Source organism: Tympanuchus pallidicinctus, unplaced genomic scaffold (assembly GCF_026119805.1).
Source record: "Tympanuchus pallidicinctus isolate F22 unplaced genomic scaffold, pur_lepc_1.0 scaffold40, whole genome shotgun sequence".
In the NCBI taxonomy this organism is placed as follows: domain Eukaryota; kingdom Metazoa; phylum Chordata; class Aves; order Galliformes; family Phasianidae; genus Tympanuchus; species Tympanuchus pallidicinctus.
Genome location: NW_026294759.1, coordinates 1,264,207 through 1,286,399, shown reverse-complemented (window position 1 = coordinate 1,286,399; position 22,193 = coordinate 1,264,207). Strand labels below are relative to the sequence as shown.

General features: G+C 37.6%; 1 protein-coding gene across 1 annotated transcript in view; it reads left to right on the top strand.

Moving 5' to 3' along the window:
* The window catches only part of MAN1A2 (mannosidase alpha class 1A member 2), a 136,853-nt gene that overhangs the window by 65,582 nt on the left and 49,078 nt on the right, over window positions 1-22,193 (top strand). The window contains exons 4-5 of the mRNA XM_052701638.1: window positions 5,247-5,365; window positions 6,693-6,773. Coding sequence (XP_052557598.1) covers window positions 5,247-5,365; window positions 6,693-6,773 — 200 coding nt within the window. The remainder of the gene's footprint in view (window positions 1-5,246; window positions 5,366-6,692; window positions 6,774-22,193) is intronic.

The following is a 22,193-nucleotide window of genomic DNA, read 5'->3' as shown; positions in this document are numbered from 1 at the left end:
TGAGTCAAGGTAAAGATATAACTAAACAGTGATGGAACGGCGAGAAGGTACAAGGAGTAAAAAGGCAATCGCTTGCCACCTCCCACAAGCAGACCCTTGCCCAGTAGAACGTAAAAGGATGGCTACCTGATAGACCTAGCCCCCCTGCACTCTTGTTGTACTGCTGAGTGTAACATTACATGGTATGGATATCCTTTTTCGTCAGTTTGGATTACCTGTCCTAGCTGTGTCCATCCCCAGCTTACTGATAGGTTGAGAAGAAAAGAGAAGAAGCCTCAGTGCTGTTCAAGCACTGCTTAGCAGTGGTCTGAACTCTGGTAGGTTGTCAGCTCTGTTCTTAGTCACTAATCGAAAACACAGCACTGTAGAGACTGCTTACAAAAAAAAATCACTTAATCTCAGCCATACCCAGGATACTGTCTTGCCCCTCAGCTTGAGCTAATAGAAGTCCCTGTGGAAATATTTTCCAGAAGTAATTGGATTTGTCTGTGATACCTCATTGAAGTAAATAATAGATATGAGTGACAGGTCAAATAATCAAAGTTTCTATGAAGTACCTGCTGGATGATTGCTTTTCAACCCAGGGTACATTACTGCAGCTTGCTGGCGAATAATTTATCATAGAATTATTTGAGGGGATCCTTAAAAGTCATCTAGTCCAACTCCTCTACCATGAACAGGGACATCTATGGCTAAATGAGGTTGCTCAGAGCTTGGTCCAGCCTGACTTTGAATGTCTCCAAGGACAGAGGATCATCTTGCTCCTTCTTTACATGATGTGTCATTTTTGAGGTCTCCTTTCAGTTAATGCACTTTCTTTAGTACCTCAGTGCTCGCAGTCCCTTCTCTTTCCACATAATAGACTAAGCATTGCATCTAGTATCAAGACTTCTAAATGTTTATACTTAACCTTTTGTTATAAAGAAAATAGGCTACTTATTGTCTTCATACACTTTTTGTCATGGAGCACATGACAATGATCTGTTTTCTCATAATCTGGTAGTCTCTTGTGAGACTTCAAAAAGCTGTAAAAAAAACCAGTTCTTCATCTAGCACTTCAGCATATTGAAAGAATTTTAGATAGAAAGGCCAATTTTCTTTTAATATCCCCACTGTTTACAAAGTCATATAATTTGCTAGATATTTCAGACTGTGGATTCATGTACTATCAAACAAGGGAGTTATTTGTCTCATCTCAGGAAACTGAAGTCTACTTAAATATAAACCTGACTTACAATTTGCAGTCCTTTTTTAGTAATACTCGTCCTTAATGAGCGTGCATGATTTGGTTAATAGTTGATGTATTTTGCAACTAGATTTCTTTCATTAGCTCATGATTAATGTTCTGTTTTATTTAGAAGAATGAACATTGCATTCATTTGATAAACTTCATTAAATGTGGAGCTCAAGCAACTAGAACTGTAATTATATGAAGAAGAGATTTCAAGAATTGACACTCGTAAAATCAAACTCTTCTCGAATTGGTTATTATCTTATGCATCGTGACCAACCGAGGCTTTGTACTGAACAGAGGCAGGCTCTGGAGGGAGTGCCTTCAGCTAGAAGTGTTATTATCTATTATGAATTAATTGTTTTATAGCCTTTTTCACTACAATGAGACATCTGCTCTCCGTGCATTCAGAGCAATATCACATCAGATTTGTAGAGGTAGTGGTAAGCATTGTATCCTCCTCTAACTTATTATTTATTTAGAGATTATTTAGAGTTGTTGATTACTTTTCAAACAACTCATGCAATTGAAGTCCATGAAGACTATCCTCTTCTTTAAAGCAAAAATGTATTGATCTTTACGTGGCGATGAAATATAAAAAGAAAGAACAAAAGAACAAAACTTTCCCCACATACTCTATTATAAATGGGAAAATGACTTCTGAGAGTTCAGGGTGAATGGTTTGCATCACCAATAGGAGGAATTATGGCTCCTGTCTGTTGTAGTCTGTTCTCACCATATTACTCTATGCAACTCTAGGGCAGGCCATTGAACTCTTACTTCAGTTTTTAGCTGTTGCTTTGCTGGTACTGTGCGTTTTAAGATGGAAGAAGATAGCCATGACAACCTCACTGCCTATTCTGGTTAGCTTGTGATCTGCAGCAGAAACAAGAATTGACCAGAAGCTTTTCACATTTAGGATCAAGTTAAGAATGACATTTCCCGCACACAAATACCTGGAGTCCTTCAAGAAAGAAACTGAGAGCAATTTGAATTTGAAATTCTGAGCCAAGCTACTGTAGCCCATGGATTGTTTTTAGTTGTACTTACCTTGCTATGTGGGACAGCTAAGGTGTGGGATTGTTATCCTCTGCAGTGGAATTCGGCACAGTGCTAGAGGTGTTTATTCTTACTGTGCTTGTGCACTACACTGAATTCATTTCATGTGAGGTATAGGTATGTGAGGGGCCAGGTTGTCAAAAGATATGTCCCTATGTCCTCCTGATGTACCCTCTGTTCTTGTAGACACAAGATTTCTGAAAAAGAAGTTTACATTTTGGATTCTTGCTTCTCAGTGGTGATTTGAGGGAAGAGTGGGATTTATGTGCCCAATTGACATTTAAGGAAGAAGTCTGGTTAGAGAACCTGTTGCAACATGTTATCTCTTGACTTTTTGAAATGTATTCCCCAAAAGCCTACAAAACAAGAGAGTGGTCTTCTCAGTCTTCCTCAAGAAAGATGTGCAAGGTTTTGCACTTAAGCCAGAGGAATCCCAGGCATCTATACAGACTGAAAGGAGCAGCAGGGAGCTGGACTTGTTTAGTACGGAGAAAAGAAGGCTGTGGATTGACCTAATTGCAGCTTTTCAGTACCTAAAGGGAGCCTACAAACAGGAAAGGAATCAGCTCTTTCAAAGGGTGGATAACAGCAGGACAAGGGGAAACAGTTTTAAGTTGAGGGAGGGAAGATTTAGGTTGGATATCAAGGGGAAGTTCTTTACTATGAGAGTGAGGTGCTGGAACAGGCTGCCCAGAGAGGTTGTGGATGCTCTGTCCCTGGAGGTGTTGAAGGCCAAGTTGGATGGGGCCCTAGGCAGTCTGATCTGGTATTAAATGGGGAGGTTGGTGGCCCTGCATGTGGCAGGGAGGTTGGAGATTCACGATCCTTGAGGTCCCTTCCAACCCTGGCCATTCTGTGATTATGTGATTCTATGTTCTGGTGAGCTGTTAGGATTAATTACTGTATCTGTAAGAAGAAAATGGAAAAATAAACTAAATCCATGTGAAATAGCAAACCGTGATCAGTAGATAAATGAAAATATTTTTGTATGTTGGAATATAGATGCTATACTTAAAGGAACTTTCTAAGAAATGGTTTATCTCTTCCATATAATCCAGAAATTACAACTGTATTGATTTATATCTCAGAAAGAGGCATTTGTCTCTACTGAAGGGAAGTGGCATGTATGAGTACAAGCAACTTTTCTTAGTAATGCTCTGTTGTGCTTTTGTGGGCCTAGGAAAGATAGGCATAAAAGAGGAGAGAAGCAGAAAGTCACACAAAGGAGATTCTGGAGTGCAGCCCAGAAAAAAAAAAAAAAAAAAAAATTAGAGTATGAACCTACACCTTAAATTGACTCTTGGGGGAAAAATGCTGAGAAGTCCTGTTTGTTCTGTTGAACTGTGTTTATTTCTGTGGTTGCAAACAATGGAGAAGATCTTACATGAAGGAGATTGTCAGTGTATTCCTATTTACTCAAACGTCTTGTGTACTTGGAATCATTTTCATTGTGGTTTAAATAAAACAACAGAAATTACTTTGAGTACCATAGCAGTGTTACACATTCTGACTTTACATCAGAACTATCTTGTCAGCTAGAACTGAAATTAGTCTTTCTGTTATGATCCAGTTGGCATCTCTCTGAAGTGAAAAATTAGAACACTGTCATACTGTGTGTATGGAACATTAAAAGTTAAGTGCATTCTGTAGCTCGCCCAAAAGCAACATTCCATCATGAGCAATGGATTTACATTACAGTACTTAAGCACTGGACTGAATTCATTTCCTGAGAGTTATAGGTGTGCCTAGTGGCTAACTTGTCAAAGGGTATGTCTTCTGATTAATCTTAAGAAATGTAGTGTATCCCAATCTGAACCTGAATACTCTAAACACAACACTGAGGTAAGGCTTTCTATATGTAGTTCAAATCCATTAAAGCAGATGCATGCTTATTTTTGAAGAAATTAGTTGGTGATTACGTTGTGAGCAAGATTATTGTGTTTAATTTATTATTAATCAGAGAATGAAATTAAGTTGTAATTAACAGTTACTGAGGTGTTTAGAAAAGTTACTATGGGGCTGTTGACTCACTTAAGTTGCTATTGTGCTGTAGGAATAAATGAATAAACAAACCAATCTTTAAGTAAATAAAATGCAGAAATGAATGAAGAGAAACAACCAGGTAGCAACAGTGCCCTGTAAATATTCAAACATAAAATAAATAAACCTGTAGTAATTCCTGTGTTCCTCCAGAAATGAAGATCTCTGCCATACAAGTGCAAGAGCTTAGACTGAGATGGCCTAAGAATGTTGGAGCTTGCTACTGTTCAGCTGTCTTCTTCTTACAAACTCAGGAGTTGCTCATTGATCAATTGCTTCTGTTTCAGATGGCATTTTAGGATAAAGCATTATTGATTTTCATTTGGCTTCAGATGTTCTTCTTCAATGATAATTACAGAATTCATTAGCATGTCAGAGTTTTGAGGCTCAGCAGAAAGTGAAAAGTCTTGGTGCTTTTGGTTTATCTGTCAAGCCAAGCCAAGGCACCCTGCTTGTCCATCAGTACTTTCAGGCTCTGAGTAGCTTCCATAACTGCAAAACCATTCAGTAGTAAATGGGAAATGCAAGACATAGAGGCATATACAAATTGCTTTGTCTTTTGTGTGTATATTTTTTGAACTCTTTCGTCCTAGAATTCCTAGTAGTATTTGAAGCAGGATACTTTGCTGTCCTTTGTGTCAAAGAAGAGTTACTCACGTTCAAGTTATGAAAACAGATAAGGGATTTTTTTCTGTCTCTTGTTGTCTTTTCTTCCCAGAGTCCAAACTGTGTCAGAGAACTAAAGCTTTGAAAGAGGTGTGATCCTCTTATGTTGCTGTTAATTCCTTGCTCAATTTGGCTATTCCTTGTACTGTCATCTTTTAGTAACTTTGTTTTGCAGCTGCTTGGGTTATTATGCTTGTGATGTTCAAGAAAAGTAATCATCATTTATAACAGAAATCCTTTTTGTGTGTAGGAAACTCACAAATGGGTGCTACCATAGTAGATGCACTGGATACTCTTTATATAATGGGGCTTCATGATGAATTCCGAGAAGGACAAGAATGGATTGACAAGAATCTTGATTTCAGTGTGGTGAGTAGAACTTATCCTATTATTTCTCTAGTCCTTTTCTTGGTATTCTGCCTTGAAGGCAGAATGAAGAAGTCTTTCAGTTGGAATTTGCATCTGAAGTTCAGATGCAAACTTTAATGAATTTCTCAGTTTCTGACTTGATATTTTAAAAAACAAACAAACAAACCCACAACAGAACACCTTTCAAACTCCAGTTATAACTAAAGATACATCTACTATTGTCAAAGTACAAATATAGTTAGAGAATGAAAGAAAAGTGATCAATAAGAATCAGTAGGTCCTCGACAGAAGAAATTAATACAGAAGAAATAAGGCTTTACTAGGTTGTAGTAGCTGGAGCTACTAAGTAGTAACTGAGTTGTGAAAGAGGATTTATCCCCAGAGAATGGAACATTGATATTCAGTCAAAATTGAGCAAATGCTTCTTGTTATCCTCATACTAAATCTACATTTCAGAAAGGATTGTTTTTGTTTTGTTTTGTTTGTTTTAGTACATTTGCTCTCTGGCAAACGTGAAAGAAATTCTACTTAGTATATTTTTTTTAGTTAGTGCCAAATAATTATTCAGTCTAAAATTGAAGATGCTAAATACATCAGAGATGGTGTAGACATAATGGTGCCATCATAAATGTGTAATAAATTAACTACTATAGCTTTCATGTTGTGAGGCTGTCTCTATGAATTTGCAGAATTAATTTATGATTTAGGTGGAATAAATTTACATGTCGCACTGGGGGTTAAATTACAGCTTGCTATGTAATGAAGATTAACAAGTTGCCTTAAATATGGAGGGCTTGAATATGGCTCAAAGTTGCGTTTTTTTTTAAAGTTATTATTTCCCACCATCCCCAGACAGCTTCAATTGCACTTTGTAGTGATAATATGATCAGAGAAGAAGATAAAAGCTAATTCAATTTTTAAAAATCAATTGAACATGGAACTGACATTATCATTGCGTCATGAAGAACACGGGAATTTCAATATGGATTTAGGTAGTGAAATAGTTGGTTTGGGACGTAAAATCATTCAATCATCTAGGTTGGAAAAGGCGTAGAAGATCCTGAAGTCCAGCCAACAAGATGACTTCCCAAACCCCATTACCAAACCATGTCCCTCAGTGCCATGTCCAGGAATAGAGATTCCACCAGTTCTCTGGGAAACCCACTCCAGTGTCGACCCCTTTTCCACTGGGGAATTCTTCTTTTTACCAATCTAAACTGGCCCTATCACAACTTAAGACTGTCTACTTATGTCCCAGTTGCCATGGTGACATTTTTTTCATTGATTAGAGGGGTGGTTAATGACTTACTTTTTCTTCATGTTCCAGAATTCTGAAGTATCTGTTTTTGAAGTCAATATTCGCTTCATTGGAGGCCTTCTAGCAGCGTACTACCTTTCAGGCCAAGAGGTAAGGATACTAGAAAGCATCTGTGAAATGTAATATGTTTTAACAAGTAAAGTTTGCATATGAAGAATTTTTTTTAGGATCTTGGTGTATCTGTAGTTTGGAAACTAATTTCACAGTAATGAGTTGTACAGAGTTTCTTAAAATCTTTAAAACTTGTTTCTGTACAGATGTAAGCTGAATTAGGGTACCTTGTTAGAACTTGGAAACTTCTTTTATTGAATGTTTTCAAAAGAAGTTCACTTCAGTAAACATCAAACTGAAATGTCAAGTCCCTGTTCTATACTGCCAAAAATAACTTGTTCTGATAGTCTGTAACTCCACAAAGGTAGAAATAATCATTTTTGTTACTTGTCTTGCAAAGATAGAGGTTTGCTTCATGAAAGTGGTACAACAATCTCCTTACTATTTTCTTGGTAACAAACAGAAATATCAAGCCAATTTCATCCCAGTTTTAGCACATATTAAGAAAGATTGGAGGCTTACACTTTTGAATGCTTATCCAAAGGCATGCTTGTATTCAAGGCATGCACATACCCAAAGACTTGCAATCATGGACGACTTTGGTCTTTCAATAACATTATGATTTCATGTCCCATTACTTCCCATATTTTCACAAAACTGGAGCCTGACCCAACTTACAGATTAACTCATAGCTCTTCTCACATTTTAACAGCTAGCTGTCTTTTGATCTGTTCTCTGTGTCTTTGATTTTATTTTTATTACTGGACATTCTGTAGTCCACTGCCTGAGATGTTAGGCTTCCAGCTATTTCACAGTATTTCACAGATTAAGGTTTTATACACTTCCAGGTATCCAGGTATTCTTTCCATTTGTTTAGGGGACCACCATGTGAATGTATTAGCAAGTACTCAGGAATTTGTCCACAAGTCTAACAGTAGCTGGGAGAAACCGTGTATTTGATGTCAGTTTAAGTCTTTGGCATCATGCTGGGACACATGAACTTTCCTGTTAGGAGTGACTTTGCTTTGGAAGAAGAGCATAGAGACACAACACAAATCCGGTGGGGATCTTGAAAAGAATGTTAAGTTCATTTTTCAAGTATTTACTCTTCAGCCTTCTTGTCCACGTTCTCCAAGAGCTGTGTCTGCAGGGGGATAAGTTTCAAGCAGTCCTTTCTGTTGCACTGATTTGTGGTCTGTTAGAGGGAGCCTGAAGGAAAAGAGAAGCATGGAATGTTGCTGCTCCATTTCTCTTATAGTGACTTAAGAATTGAGCTTACCTTCATGACAGTGAGCCTTTCTCTGCCTCCAGAATCTGTCAGGCTTAGTTCTTACAGCAGTTTCCTAGGAGCTCAGTACTTTACTCTAGAGATATGACCCAGTGTGGCAAATCAACCTTTAAAACTGATTGCTGTGGCACCTCCTCAGGGAGACAGTCTTCATAGCAGCTTTTGCTTGTGCCAGTGCACATTGAAATTCCAGCCTATTTACTTTACCTTGACAAAAGGCATAAAAATCCCTGAATGATTATCCCAAATATTTACTTGAGGCAAGTGCTGAATTTCATCTACATCAGCAATATTAACCCACCAGTTTTCTTCTGAAGACCTTCAGAATGCAAGCTTTCTTATGCTGTCAGACGTAAGCCAAGTTGTTTAATGAAAAGTAGTCTCAGCTGCTTGTGGTTTTCAATTTGTACCAGGGAGCAGTTGCAACAGCTAAGTTGCGGAACTGTTGCAAGGAGTCGTGATTCCTACTTCAGTGTAAGTGATCTCAGCAGCATGGTGAGGAATTCTTCCTTTCTAGAAATTTTTATTTCTGTCACTTGGACCTCAGATCACATTAAGTACTATGTGATCACTGAAATCTTCAAGCATTGAGCAGCAGAGCGGTGCCACAACGCTTTTCAGCTAGGAATGTTGATCTTGTCTCTGGATAACTTAAACTAGAGCATACCCTTGGAGTCATTTACTGTGAACATGAACAACCTCAGAGGAAGAGCAGCAATCACCAATAACTGGATTATTTGGATAAATCAGTAAATACCCTGGAACTAGCACCTTAACAAAATGCTTTTGCCCCATTGTGTAGATGAGTGTAGCCAAAACTGAATGCTTTGTCTGCATTTTGAGGCTGGGTGTTCTCTTAAATTGTTGCTGCTGAGCTGACTATTGTCTTTTTAAAATATTTTTATGGCATCAGTCTCACCAGTGGATTTTAAACACTTCACAATGTGTCAAAGAACATTTCTGTTAAGCGATCATATATATATATTGTCTCCATTTTCTAATGCAAGAACTCATAAATAAATGTTCAGGCTGCATTTATTTCAAAAAATTTGACATGTAGGACTGCTGCTGGTACTTTAGAGACTACTTGGTTTGCCAAGTTGGATAATTTCTCTGCAGTATATCAGCATGAATGAGATGAGCAAAGAAACTTGAGTCTTTCCAATAATTGAGCCCAGCAGGCAAATATATTCCTCTGATGAGAACTTCTTGGGAGTTACTCCTTTCCCAGCTAAACTACTGAAAACATCTTTTAGATACAATTTTTCAACCTGATCTTCTCCCTTCTATCTTACAAGAAGGGAAGGAATTCATCAGCTCTGGTTTGGGGAATGCCTTATTTCTCTTTATAACCACATTCAAACGTGATGAGACCGTTTTCTGTCACAGAGAAGACAGGCAAGTCTGATCCAAGTATTTGGTGTTTTGCATGATTAGCTTATGAAAGTGTAAATGGGCTTATTCCTCTAAGGGAAGTCTTTCTCCAGTGGTAGGGTATCCTTCATGTGTTCATCAAGCTATCATTTATTTGCTCATATTCCCTTCCTAGCCCATTTTATTGTTTCAGTATATCAGTATGGTTTATCTGTTTGCTTTTCTCCACTGTATGTAGAGGACAGTTGTGCTTGATAGAATTTTATCAGTTTATCAGCTGTAGTGCTAGATATTGGTCATAGCATTTAAATATAGCTATTAGTTTAGATGGAGGTGTCCCATTTACTGCTTAACCATTACTTAAAAATATATATATATTTAGCTTAACTAGTAGCGTGGCCCTGTGGTCTCCATGGTGTATTTCAGGTATCACATTACAGGTCTTGATTAGATCATGCTCAGATGTGATCGTGGTTTTAATGATGCTGTTTACTGTTGATAGTATGCCTATTCTTTTCCATGTGTCAAGTGAGGTAAATGGAGGTAAAATGCATAATGGCTTGTTATCTAAATTGACCAGGCTGTTTCTCAGTAATGCCTGGAACAGTCCTGTAACTTCTGGAGCCACCATCTTCATTATGCTTGAGAGATGACTGTGATACGTTTGATAATATAACAGAAACAGAAATGAAATGTTAATTTTGCCTTCTTCCGAATAAACACTGGATGTGCCAGCTTAGGATCGAAATCGACTTTATCTAAATGTTAAAAGAAAAAAAACAACAAACTAGCATCAAGTAAAGAAAACAAGGCAAATATTATTTAGTGACTGTTGTATGGTGGTGGCAGGAGGATACTAATGCCGTTATGGCATTGTTACTGTCTACTGCTGATTTATCAGTACAATAAAGTAGTAGCTTACAGATTTATTTTTGAAAAAAGTTATTTCCTTATGGCATTTGCAGTGTGAAAAAGATTAATGATTTATTGTGTTTAGCAATACCAGCCTTATATATAAACTCTTCCTTTATATGATTGTTTTTATGGCTTTTATAAACACTATGAAAATGACACATCTTTCTGGGCAAAATGATTTAATGTGTGTGGGTAAATTCAACCTGAAATCTGTCATCTGAAGAGCAAAGGCTGTTATGTACCCAATACTCTATTAACAAGTAATCAAAATAACCTGTTCTGGGTTTTTTTTCCCGCCAGTAAACTGACAGCCAATGTCTCTTGTGTTCAGGAAAATTCTTTAATAAAAATACATTATATATGTGAGTGGATACTCCTAACAACTGACTAACATATATATATAGTATAAGTCTTTATAAGCAAGACGGTATTTCTTTTTGTGAGCTAGTTTTATGTGTCTAACTGTATCTGAAAAAGAAAGTACTTATATTAAATTTGTCAGAAGTTAAAAACTCGAAGAAGATGACAGCATTATGTACATCTCGTCCAATAAAGATTTGCAGGTTATTGCTATGGGATGAGCTACTTACTCATAAGTGTCCAGGACAACTCAAGGTATAACTCAGCCCTAACAACATGAAAAGTTTTTTTTTTTTTTTTACCCTTAAAGCATTACCATGCCTAAATGCAGTTTGTAATCATTTCACAATTTCTGTTTATTTGTTTACATTTTCTTGACTGTCAATTTTTAGTTAGCCTAATAATGTATTGCTGCATGTTACTACAGCGTAGCACCAGTAGATGTGGAAAAGAGGAGAAAACTTAAGTCATAGCATTTTGTTTCCTCTGCTGTAGGTTGATTGGAAGCAGGTTTGCTCATTGGTATAATGTGCTTTAAAGCTGTGAAATTAAAGGATAAGCTGTTTTAACGATAGGAAGTATGTTAACTGTGTAATAATAGCCACTCTTAAAGTTTGGATTGTGTTCACCGAAAGGGTTATACAGATCATTTGTCACTACTTGAATCATAGAATCGCAAGGTTGGAAACGACCTGCAAGATCTCGTCTAGTCCAACCATCCTCCGATTCCTATTAGTACCACAAGCTACTAAACCATATTTCATAGCTCCTCATCCAGGCGCCTCTTGAACACTGCCAGGGATGGCGACTCCACCACCTTCCTGGGCAGCCATTCCAGTGCCTGACCACTCTGAGAGAAAAAGTTTCTCCTCATGTCCAGCTTGCATGCTGAGTATTTCCTGATGGTCATGTCTATTAGTTTTTTTCTCCGTCTTCAGTAGTGTAGCAGTCATACTGATGCTGATGGACACTGCTTTCAGCAAGCACGGTGTCTGAACCTTTCTTAATGTTCATTTACTAGCAGTACTGTTGGTAGTATAAAACACTAATTTCTACCTGCCAAGTTTCCTCTGCTAGCTTCTGCACTAAGGGTTTTTACAATTGGTTTCATTTTGAGAGGAAGTTGGGATTCTTTTTGGTCAGTTGAGATCACAGTTGTTTTTGTTGTTGTTGTTGTTGTTGTTTCAAGCTGCTCTTTTCACTCTAAGACAAAAATAAAATTCAACTCCAGACATGATCACATTTTAGCACAAGGCATCTTTGACTGGTTTTACATTTTGGAACTTGTTTACAGTCAGTGCTTTAGATTTCCATCTTTAAAAAGGGATTTGAATATTGGCTTAGAGAAGAGCAGATACTAAGAGAAACAAATGCCATGAATGTTACAAAGACAAAAAACCAGTAAAAACCAGCAAAACATTACTCAGAAAAGTCATTGCCTCTTAGAATGTGTGATAAAGACGAACTTTTCAAATCCATTAGGTATCAAGAGATTGCTAAGCCAAATGTTTACTGTATGAGAATTTATTAATTGGAAAACCAGCAAGTATCTTCACAGAAATGACTAAGAAGCTCTCTGTCCTAGTAAAATTCATTTTTTTCTAATTCAAAATGTAACATTTCAAATAAATGCTTAAGCTGAAACAATGTATATTCAAAAAAGGCCACTTAAACTGACCTAGGCATCTGTGAATCAGTCCATTTTCACTCTTCCTCTCCAGCCTTAAGGACTGAGTTAACAGAAAATGAGGTCATCAAGCTAATAGACATTTCATAATAAAATTATTCTCATAACAGTGTATAGCTGTATATTGATTTGCTAATGTTGAAATGACAAGTAAGTAGAAAACTATTGAAATTAAGTCGGTTGATAATTTTGACCTGTTACAAATTTTTAATGTTGCCAGTGATGTAGATTCTGGCTGTTAGTTATAAGGAAATAAGGAAACTAAACGAAAAGTAACCCACAGCAATAACCAGTGTTGACCAGATGAGCAGAACAGTGGAATGTGTTTTGAGAGGCTGTGACTTTGAAGATGAGGAACTCACCTCAGCTTGAATTTGAGCTTTTGATATGAAATCCTGTCACAAAAAGCCTGTAAGCATTTGGATTTATGAGGTTTGAAGATGAAGAGGAATTTATTTCTGTTTAAGACATTAATAAAAGTTCATTGTTATGCTATAAAGTTACTGGTAGTAGTGTTTTAAAAAGGATATATAAAAGCATCAGAAATAATAGAAAAATCATGAAAAGGTACAGAAATCTTCTGGATGCATCAATAGTCAGTATATGGGAGAAATGTTTCACTCTGGCAGCAAGTAGTATTTAAAGTTAAGTTGGTATTTATGCTTAGTCTGTTTATTTATACAAAAGATGAGATCACTGCTCTGAGCCTTTCTGATTTTTGATTACAAGATTGAAAGAAGAAAATCCTTGTCTTTTTCTTCTACAAGAAGATGCACAAATTTTTCTGCAGGAATGTAGGGTATTTCTGTTACCGTTTTCCAAAATAAATGTGGTTGGTTTTTTTTTGTTTTGTTTTGTTTTGTTTTTTTTTTTCCTTCCAAGTGCCTTGCAGAATTTATGCAACCATAAGATTTTTTACTTAATAATTCATGGCTCATAGCTTGTGCTTACCACCTTTTTTTTAATAATTTGTATGTATTAGCAGTAGTTAAACTAAATACATCTGTAAATCTTTTGAAAACAAACCAGTTCATCCATTTAAAAAAAGCAAACACAGCAAAATACTATTTAGTCACTTTCATGTGCAATGTAAGGAAGTATATCTGACATTGTGTAAACTATATGTTTTGTAAATGTAAAAGCAATGTGATTTTTTGTATGCTTTTTTTTTTTTTTTCCAGAGTGTGATTTTTGCACTGTAATCTGTCACATCGTACCAATGGGAGGAGGAAGTGTACATAGTATGAGTGTACATGGATGAAATTGCATATTGTTTCACACTGTTTCTTGTAAATGCAAATAAGTCTAAGGAGGACTGAGTCATTTCTACCAAAGTCTAAGGAGGAAATCAAAATTGATTTCAAATTGAAAGCTTGGCAGCACATTGAAGAGAAACGAGAGTCAGGAATAAAAGTAGGAACTGAATCAGTATAAGCACAGCTGAAGAATGAAAGAGATGACATGATAGACAGAAATATAGGAGAAATGAAGAAGGTATTTTACATGAGCAGAGTATGTATCGAGAGCAAATGTTGCCAGAAAAGAGCCAATGATTTATAACAGGAGATGGTAGATGTCTTTTGTTGCATGGAAAGGACTCTCATTAATTACTTTACCTCAGAACTGTTTTAAGTTTCCTAATACATTGTTTCCTTTCTAGAATTTGCAGAGGTAATGGATTATCTCTGATTGAGACTTTTAGGACCACAATATAGCCTGTTTCTCTGCTCTGTAGAACAATTGGTAGTAGCAAAATGTTTTTGCTTGCGGATTAAAACATACTCCATCAAGATAGGGTCATACCGTTTACTTTACCTGGGTACCTTTATCTAGAAAGAGATCTTAAGTGACACATATTTTAGGATCAGTTCTAGATCAGAAGAATCTTCTCTGCTGATGAGGAACCGTTCTGCAATTGTTTCTGTGATTCCCACTTGAGATAAAATCTGGCAAAGGAGATCAAGGATAATAAGAAAGGCTTTTTTGAGTATGTCAGTAGTAAAATGATGACTAGTGATTGTGTGGGTCTGCTACTGAATGAAGTGAGTGTCCTAGAAGCAGGGAATACTGAGAAGGCAGAGATACTGAATGCCTTGTTTGCATTAGTCTTTAATACTATGACTGCCCCTCAGTAATCCCAGGACCTGAAGGTAAGAGTCTGGGGAATGGAATACTTCTGTTTGGTTTAGATGGGTCTGATCAGAGAGCCTTTGGTCAAACAACGCATACAAATCTGTGGGTCCCCATGGGATGCACCCATGTGTGCTGAGGGAGGTGGTAGAAATGATTGGTAAACCTCTCTTTATAATCTTTGAAAGTCTTGGAGAACAGGAGAGGTCCCTGAAAACTGGAGGATGGCCAGTGTCACAAGTCTTCAAAAAGGGTTTGAAGGGTGATCCAGGCAACTGCAGGCCAGTCAGCCTCATCTCCGTCCCTGGAAAGTTGATGGAACAACTTGTTCTGGAACCAGGCTTTTGAAAGAAAAAGTTATAAGAGGTAGTTAACATGGATCACCAAAGCAAAATTGTGCTTGACCAACATAATAGATTTCTGTGATGTCATCACTGGCTAGATGGGGAGAGAGCAGTGGATGTTGTGCTCCTTGATTTCAGCAAGGCATTTGACACTGACTCCCACAGCATCTTTGTAAGGAAGCTTAGAAAATGTGAGATGAGTGGACAGTGAGGTGGATTGAGAACTGTCTGACTGACAGATCTCAAGAGAGTTGTGATCGGTGGCATAAGTCTAGTTGGAGGTCTGTAACTAGCAGTGTTCGCCAGAGGTTGATACTGGGGTCTAATCTTGTTCAATTTCTTCATCAGTGACTTGGATGAGGGGATAGCGTCCTCTTTGAGCAAGTCTGTAGATGATATGAAGCTGGGAGGAGTGGCTGACATGACAGAAGGCTGTACTGCCATTCAGCAAGACCTGGACAGACAAGAGAGTTGGGCAGAGATGAACCTGATGAGGTTCAGCAGAGCTAATGTAGAGTCTTGCACGTGGGGAGAAATAACTGTATGCATCGGTACTAATTATGGGCTGACCTTCTGGAGAATACCTCTGAAGAGAAGGATCTAGGTGTCCTGATGGACAACAGTTTAGCCATGAGCCATCAGCGTGCCCTAGTGGTCATGAAGGGCAATGGTATCCTAGGTGCATTAAAAAGAGTATGTCCAGCAGGTTGAGGCCAGTCTGGAGTACTGTATCCAGCTCTGGGCTCCTCAGTTCAAGAAAGACAGGAAACTGTTAGAGAGAGCCTAGAGGAGGGCCAGAAAGATGATTAAGGGTCTGGAGCACCTCCCATACAAGGAAAGGCTGAGAGACCTAGGACTCTTCAGTCTGAAGAAGGCTGGGAGGGGATCTCATCACATCTCTATAAACAGTTAAAGTACAGGAGTCAGGTCAACGGGGCAGACTTTTCAGGGGCAAACAGCAGTAGAACTCGGGGCAACAGGCAGAAACTGTAATGCTGGAAGTTCTGTACTAGCTCAAGGAAGAACTGTCAGAGTGACAGAGGACTGGAACGGGCTGTCTGAAGAGGCTGTGGAATCTCATTCTCAGAAGATATTGAAAACCTACCTGGCTAGTTTCCTGTGTAACTTACTCTAGGGAACCTGCTTTAGCATGTGGGTTGGAATAGATGGTCTCCAGGGGTCCCTTCTGACTCCTACAATTCTATGACTGTGGTACTTGTGTTTCTTGTTCCTGATTTCTTTCATGGTCTCTTGTTATTACCTTCTATGCTCTTGTCTCCATTCATTTTTCTGTCATTCATCCCCTCCTACCTTTTACTTCTTTTCTTCTGCTCTTAATCATGCCCTTTAATGTATTTTCACTGTTACATCAGCTTGTGTGAGTTGGGAGACAGGAAGCCCCATCTGGTACCACTTTGGCTTTGCTGCTGGTAAAGCTCTGTGCTTCCCTTCGATGATTCTTGTTTTGATCCCTAATAACTATCCAGATACGTTTTATCATCCATATTCTGCTTTTTTGCTCTAAAACAATCTATCTTGCTGCTTGCAACTTCTGGGGGGACTTTTAAGCAGACATTTTCTGTACCCTCACGTCTGATTCCCTGAGCTACAGAAGGTCTCAGCAAGAAGAAATCGTTTGAATGGTAGGTGTTTTAGAAGCCCACTTGCATCTTTAAAGCATGCATGGTTAGGTGTGAGTGATTCTTCTTGGCAAGTTGTGCAAATTCAGGATTGTTACTTCTAGAAGGTAACTAATCTGTCACATTAGTATGCGTAAACTTACAGCAAAGAACTCAGTTAAGACAAGAAGGAATAATAGAGAAAAAAATATTTCCTGGGCTGAAAGTAATTTCCTTATAATAATAGAAAATTAATAGAAGAGAGTTAACTCAAAACAGCCAGTTCCTGGCTCACCTAGACAGTTTGTTATATCTTTCTGGAATTATCTGATTTCGGAGGTATTTATATGCCAAATCCTTATAGCATTTGTTCTGTGATGTTGACAGACTGGTATAAAGTACCTCAGATATGAAGACTCTTTAAAAATGGACAGAATTTAACTTTGAAACCAGTGCCAAGGAAGTGAACAGAAATTATGCACTTTAACTACATGGGTACTGTTAACTAGTGCCAGGTAGTTTAAATGCGATTAGCTGGTTTTACAGTGCATGCCAATTTTTTTACACTTGGATCTTTTAGAGCAAAAATTTCAGATACTTCTAGCAAGTTAGTTATGCACAAAACTTTCAATGGAGATTTTTCATAAATATCAGTAGTATGAAACCACTAGTTCATAGGATGCCAGAGTCAACACTAACTAGATTCCTCATGTCTATTGTCCAGGAAAACAGCTTTGGAAAACTCTAACAAAAGATAGTGTCATTTGGACATTCTGTTTGCAAATTCTTAGGTGTTGGTAGAAAACTGCAGTAGTGTAAATTATGTTATATTGAAGAAGCAGTATTTGAACATATTGTTGCTTTGTAAAATATAAATATGTAAAGTTGTACCAAATTATGTCTTATCTGGATTTAATTGATGTAGTTTTATGCATTTGTTTTTTCTGCTCATTTTTAGATTGAGTGGATTTATATGATAAAACAAGAAAAGCGTCTAAGCACCTAAGGCACTACCACCATGGTAGTTTTCCTGCGTTGTCTTTTGCATCCAGGCTGATGTGATATTATGTTGATATGATAGGTAGATTCTTGCCATCTCTTTTGCCAATCCTTTTTTTTTTTTTTTTTTTAATACTAAACACAGAAACATGACATTTTTATCTCATAACTGTCTATAGCATCTTGGAAAGAAGAGATCTGAGGAATCACAGAATCACAGAATCACCCGGGTTGGAAGGGACCTCAAGGATCATGTAGTTCCAACCCCCCTGCCTAACAGGGACACCAAACATCCACATTTAGACCAGGTTGCCCAGGACCCCGTCCAACCTGGCCTTGAACACGTCCAAGGACGGGGCATCCACAACCTCCCTGGGCAGCCTGTTCCAGGGCCTAACCACTCTCCTTGTGAAGAACTTCCCCCTAACATCCAACCTAAATCTTCCCTCCTTCAACTTGGATCCATTTCCCCTAGTCCTGCTGTTGTCAGCCCTTTTGAACAGTTTGCTCCCCTCCTGGGTGTAGGTTCCCTTCAGGTATTGATAGGCTGCAATGAGGTCACCCCGCAGCCTTCTCTTCTCCAGGCTGAACAAGCCCAACTCCCTCCAAAGGGTGGTATCCAGTGGCACAAAGTCCAGTTGGAGGCCAGTAACTATTATTGGTGTACCCGAGGGGTCAGTGCTGGATTCAGTTCTATTCAACATTTTCATTAATGATTTGGATCTGTTGAGAGAACCCTCAATAAGTTTGCAGATAGTACAAAACCGGGAGGCATGGCTGATTCGTCAGAGGGTCATGCCACTATCCAGAGGGACCTGGAGAAGCTGGAGAAATGGGCTGGCTGGAACCTTGAGCAGTTCAACAGCTGCATAACTGTGGGAAGTGATTTTCCCCTCTGCTCAGCAGTGGTAAGACCACTCCTGAGGTGCTGGAACCAGTTCTGGGCTCCCCAGTATAGGATAGATGTTGGCATACTGAATCTAACAAAAGACTGTGAAGATGTTTAAAGGACAGGAGGATCTCTTTTATGAAGAAACGCTAAGTGTGTTGAAACTGTTTAACCAGGAGAAATGCTCTGGGGAATCTCTTTCATAATATAAATAAAAAATTACATTAAATATAAATACCTGTATATAGATATGAAGGAAGCATACAAAGAAGACAGAGCCAATTTAAGTTATAGTCTAGTTTCAAGTTGATTCCTGTATTTTTCACTCTTAGACTTCTGAGATGGGTTTGAGTTTTTCATTTCCATGTTAATTTTTTTTCTGTTACAATTGAGCAATTAAAATAAATTTGCAGAGCATCCCCTTGTAGGACAAGTCTTCTCCTGTCTAAAAACTTTGTGTGTTAGAAATGCTAAGTCTTGTTTGTCAAGTGCTTGGTAATCATTGTAACTCACAAGAGACAGTGAAAGGCTCTTGGCTAGATTCATGTTTTAACAATATCTGTAAATAGTCCTTTGTTGAACATGTGCTGTGAATCAATATACTCATGTAATTCAGTATCTTCTCACCACTGTACATATTGTAGTTTTTAACTGCCTTGCTCAATTTCATATAAATGCAAATCTATTTTATCCAGGACAAATTCTAGGTGTTACAGACTTCACTAGTTGTTACTCATATACATCTATAAAATATAGCTAAAGTGCATTCCCACTTCTATTTCATCCTATGATACCTTAAATGTTACCTGAATCTTATTGCACCTCCCTCTTGTCATGAGAGGCCTTTCTCATTTTATCTGTGGTATTGATGAGAAGCAAATATTTTAAAAAGGAACATATTTCTTCATTTCTGGTTAGCAGGATACCACTACTTGCAGTGGGGAACTCCCTAGGAATATTTTAAAATTTGGGTGTTCTCTGTCTGAAATGCGGGGATGTTGTATGTCTTTGGAATTTAAAACTGCTCACTTGGCATATGTGCATTTTCTTTCTAAGTGGCATGGCATATATGTAAACAGGCAGTAAAACTTATTAAGACTTATTAAAGGAGTTACCTTTCTTTTTGCAGCAACACTGCTCATCTTGGTTTTCAGCATTAAATTGCTCCGCTGGCCTGTATTGCTATTCATGCAGCAAGTTGCCTAACAGGCATGTTGGATTTTAAATGGGTGGTTAGGTACAAAAAGACTACAAAGAGTTTAGTACTGCAAACTGAATTCTGAAGGTAGAAAAATAACTGTTTTAGATCAGGTCAAGATTTTAGATTGGGCCAAGCATTATTCTTGAGGGTCTGAATGTAGTCTTGCTGTTGGATACTCCCTTTCTTAACTGCATTAAGTATTTGAATGGATCTGTGTTATCATCTGACTTCATGCTTGTTTTTATTCTTCACATCTGCAGAAAACACAGTTATTTCATTTTTCCGTGTATTGGCCTTGTATGTACTGAGAAGTTGCTATCTTGTGTCTTCTCTTGAACGTCATTCTCTAGACTAAGTAACCACAATTCTTTCACCATTTTATGTTTTCAAGGCGTCTTTTATATTTTTTAAATATTTTTTTGTATTTGCTGTATGATAAGTAATCATGCTGTCTGCTGTCATTAGGTTATTTAGAAGTTAAAGCCTAATGCATTTACGCCTGCTCTTGTGTCTAAAACTTAGTAATAGAAGCTATTTTAATTAGCTCAGCAGAGCTATGTTATCCAGAAGTGCTGAGATATTCATAGCACTCTTGGTGCTATGTACCAGGAAGTACCCTAATATAAAGTAATGGTCTGTCGGTGGTTAATTCAAGGGTTTACTTTAATGAAAAAGGTAAACAAAGGTACAATTTTACTCACTGGTGCTAAATCAGTAGTACTTAGAATCCTCAGCTCAACAGAGGTAAAAGGAATCTGTCTCTAATCACAGCAAGTTTTCAACAGGTACTATTGATGCCACTGTCTGAGCAAGCAGTCGCAACTTTCTACTGACTGACTGGCTTTTGAATTTCTCACATGCTGAAATGACTGGCACAGTATTTCCTTCCCTGCCCTTGTTTGTATTCATTAACAGGTAGCTCATCTCAGCCTGCTCTTTATGTACAATTTCTAAAAAACTGCTTCCAAAACCATGTTTTTTTTTTCCCTAAATTGTTGTAGCATGTTTCAAATTGAGCAAAAGCTGTATAATATTACTTAAATAGAGAAATTATTTTAGTGGGGATGTTTCTAGGAGCATTCTCCCACTGAACATTCTTGCCATAATGTTTCAAAATCCTTTATTAATGAGCATAATAGAAACACACAGTCATATGTGTGGAGTTTCCAAAGGGTGCAGGATCCAAAAATGGAAGATAAAGAAATTCATGCCAGAAATGTCTTCCCAAACTTTGTAATGTCTAAGAGGAATTTGTAATTCAGTTATGAAGTAAGCATCAAAGTGGCTCTGCATTAGGGATGTTAACTTACTTCAGGTGATTGTAGTGGCTCTGTCTGGTCTTGACCCATCCAGCATCTAAAAATCTAAAATTTCTGCCTGCATTTTTGATATGCATTTATAGATTCAAAGAAGGTAATCTGTATGTATTTGGGCTGAAACATATCTTTTATTTCTCTTCAGGGCTTCTCTTTTCCCAATTACCGTAGATTCTACCTATACAGTCCCTCTTATTTATAATATGCCTTCCTATTTTCACTTGGTCCTTTATTCAAAGTTAGAGCATTTTATGAATTTTAAGTTTCTGCATTTTCTCAAAGACTGTCTCTTGCCAGTGTTGTTGCTGAAAAGCAGTCAAGCCACACTGCTTCTGTTGCTTCACATTTCCATCAAATTCCATTCTGATGATTCCAATATCCTCTTTTTCAGTTTAGACATACTTCATCCATAAACTCTTTAAACTCATCTTTAGACTATCTGTGTAGAAGTCTTTTCTTGGCTCATTACTTTCAGATCCACTTCCATCTCTCCATAGCCTACTGCATCAACTACAGTTAGATGTCACCGTTAATATTCCTTTTTGTCTATTGCATGTCTTACTAGTCATCTTCTAAAATATTTCAGATATTCATCTTTTCTTACCTTCGTATGAAAAATGAGAAGGTCTTGATTGCTTACTTTTCAGATTCCCCAGTTTACATTTTTTCTTTTCTTCCTCTACTCTTCATAAAAGGGAAGAATATTTTTTATCAGTTCAACAGAACTGTCTTTCAGATTTACCTAAAGCTTTTATTTCTCTTGATTATAGAATATTGATGTGGTAGTTAGTAACTGTGGGGTGTTTTTTCGCGTGTCCACGATGCTTAAGTTACTTAGGGCAACAGTAGCTCCTTTTGTTAAAATGTTTGTGCAGCATTTGTAACTGATAAATAATGTTGTCTCCCAATAAGGAAGATACTTCCAGAGAATATTCACATTGAGTTAATTGTAATGTATGCTAGCAAGTGCCATGCTAGCTGGCAAAAACAGTTTTATGTTACTGGCATTGGCATCTGCCAAATATGCCTTCTTGGAAAAGATTCTTCCTACAAGCTTGGAAGGATTTTTTCCCATCTACTCATTTAGCTCATAAACGTTAGATTCTAAATAAAGGTATTACAGGTTTATGCTCTTATACGGACATGAGTAACAACACTGGAAAGTAAAAGTCATTTTGTCCTGTCAATAAATTGCATTCGTAGTCAGACTTGAGAGGAAATATTAAGCCTTTTAAAATTTTTGTAATGTATTATCAATGAAAGAAGAGTTTTGGGAAACTGTGTATGTGTCATTTTGCTTTGACAGTGTTCATAAAAAGTTAGCAGCTCTGCCTGTA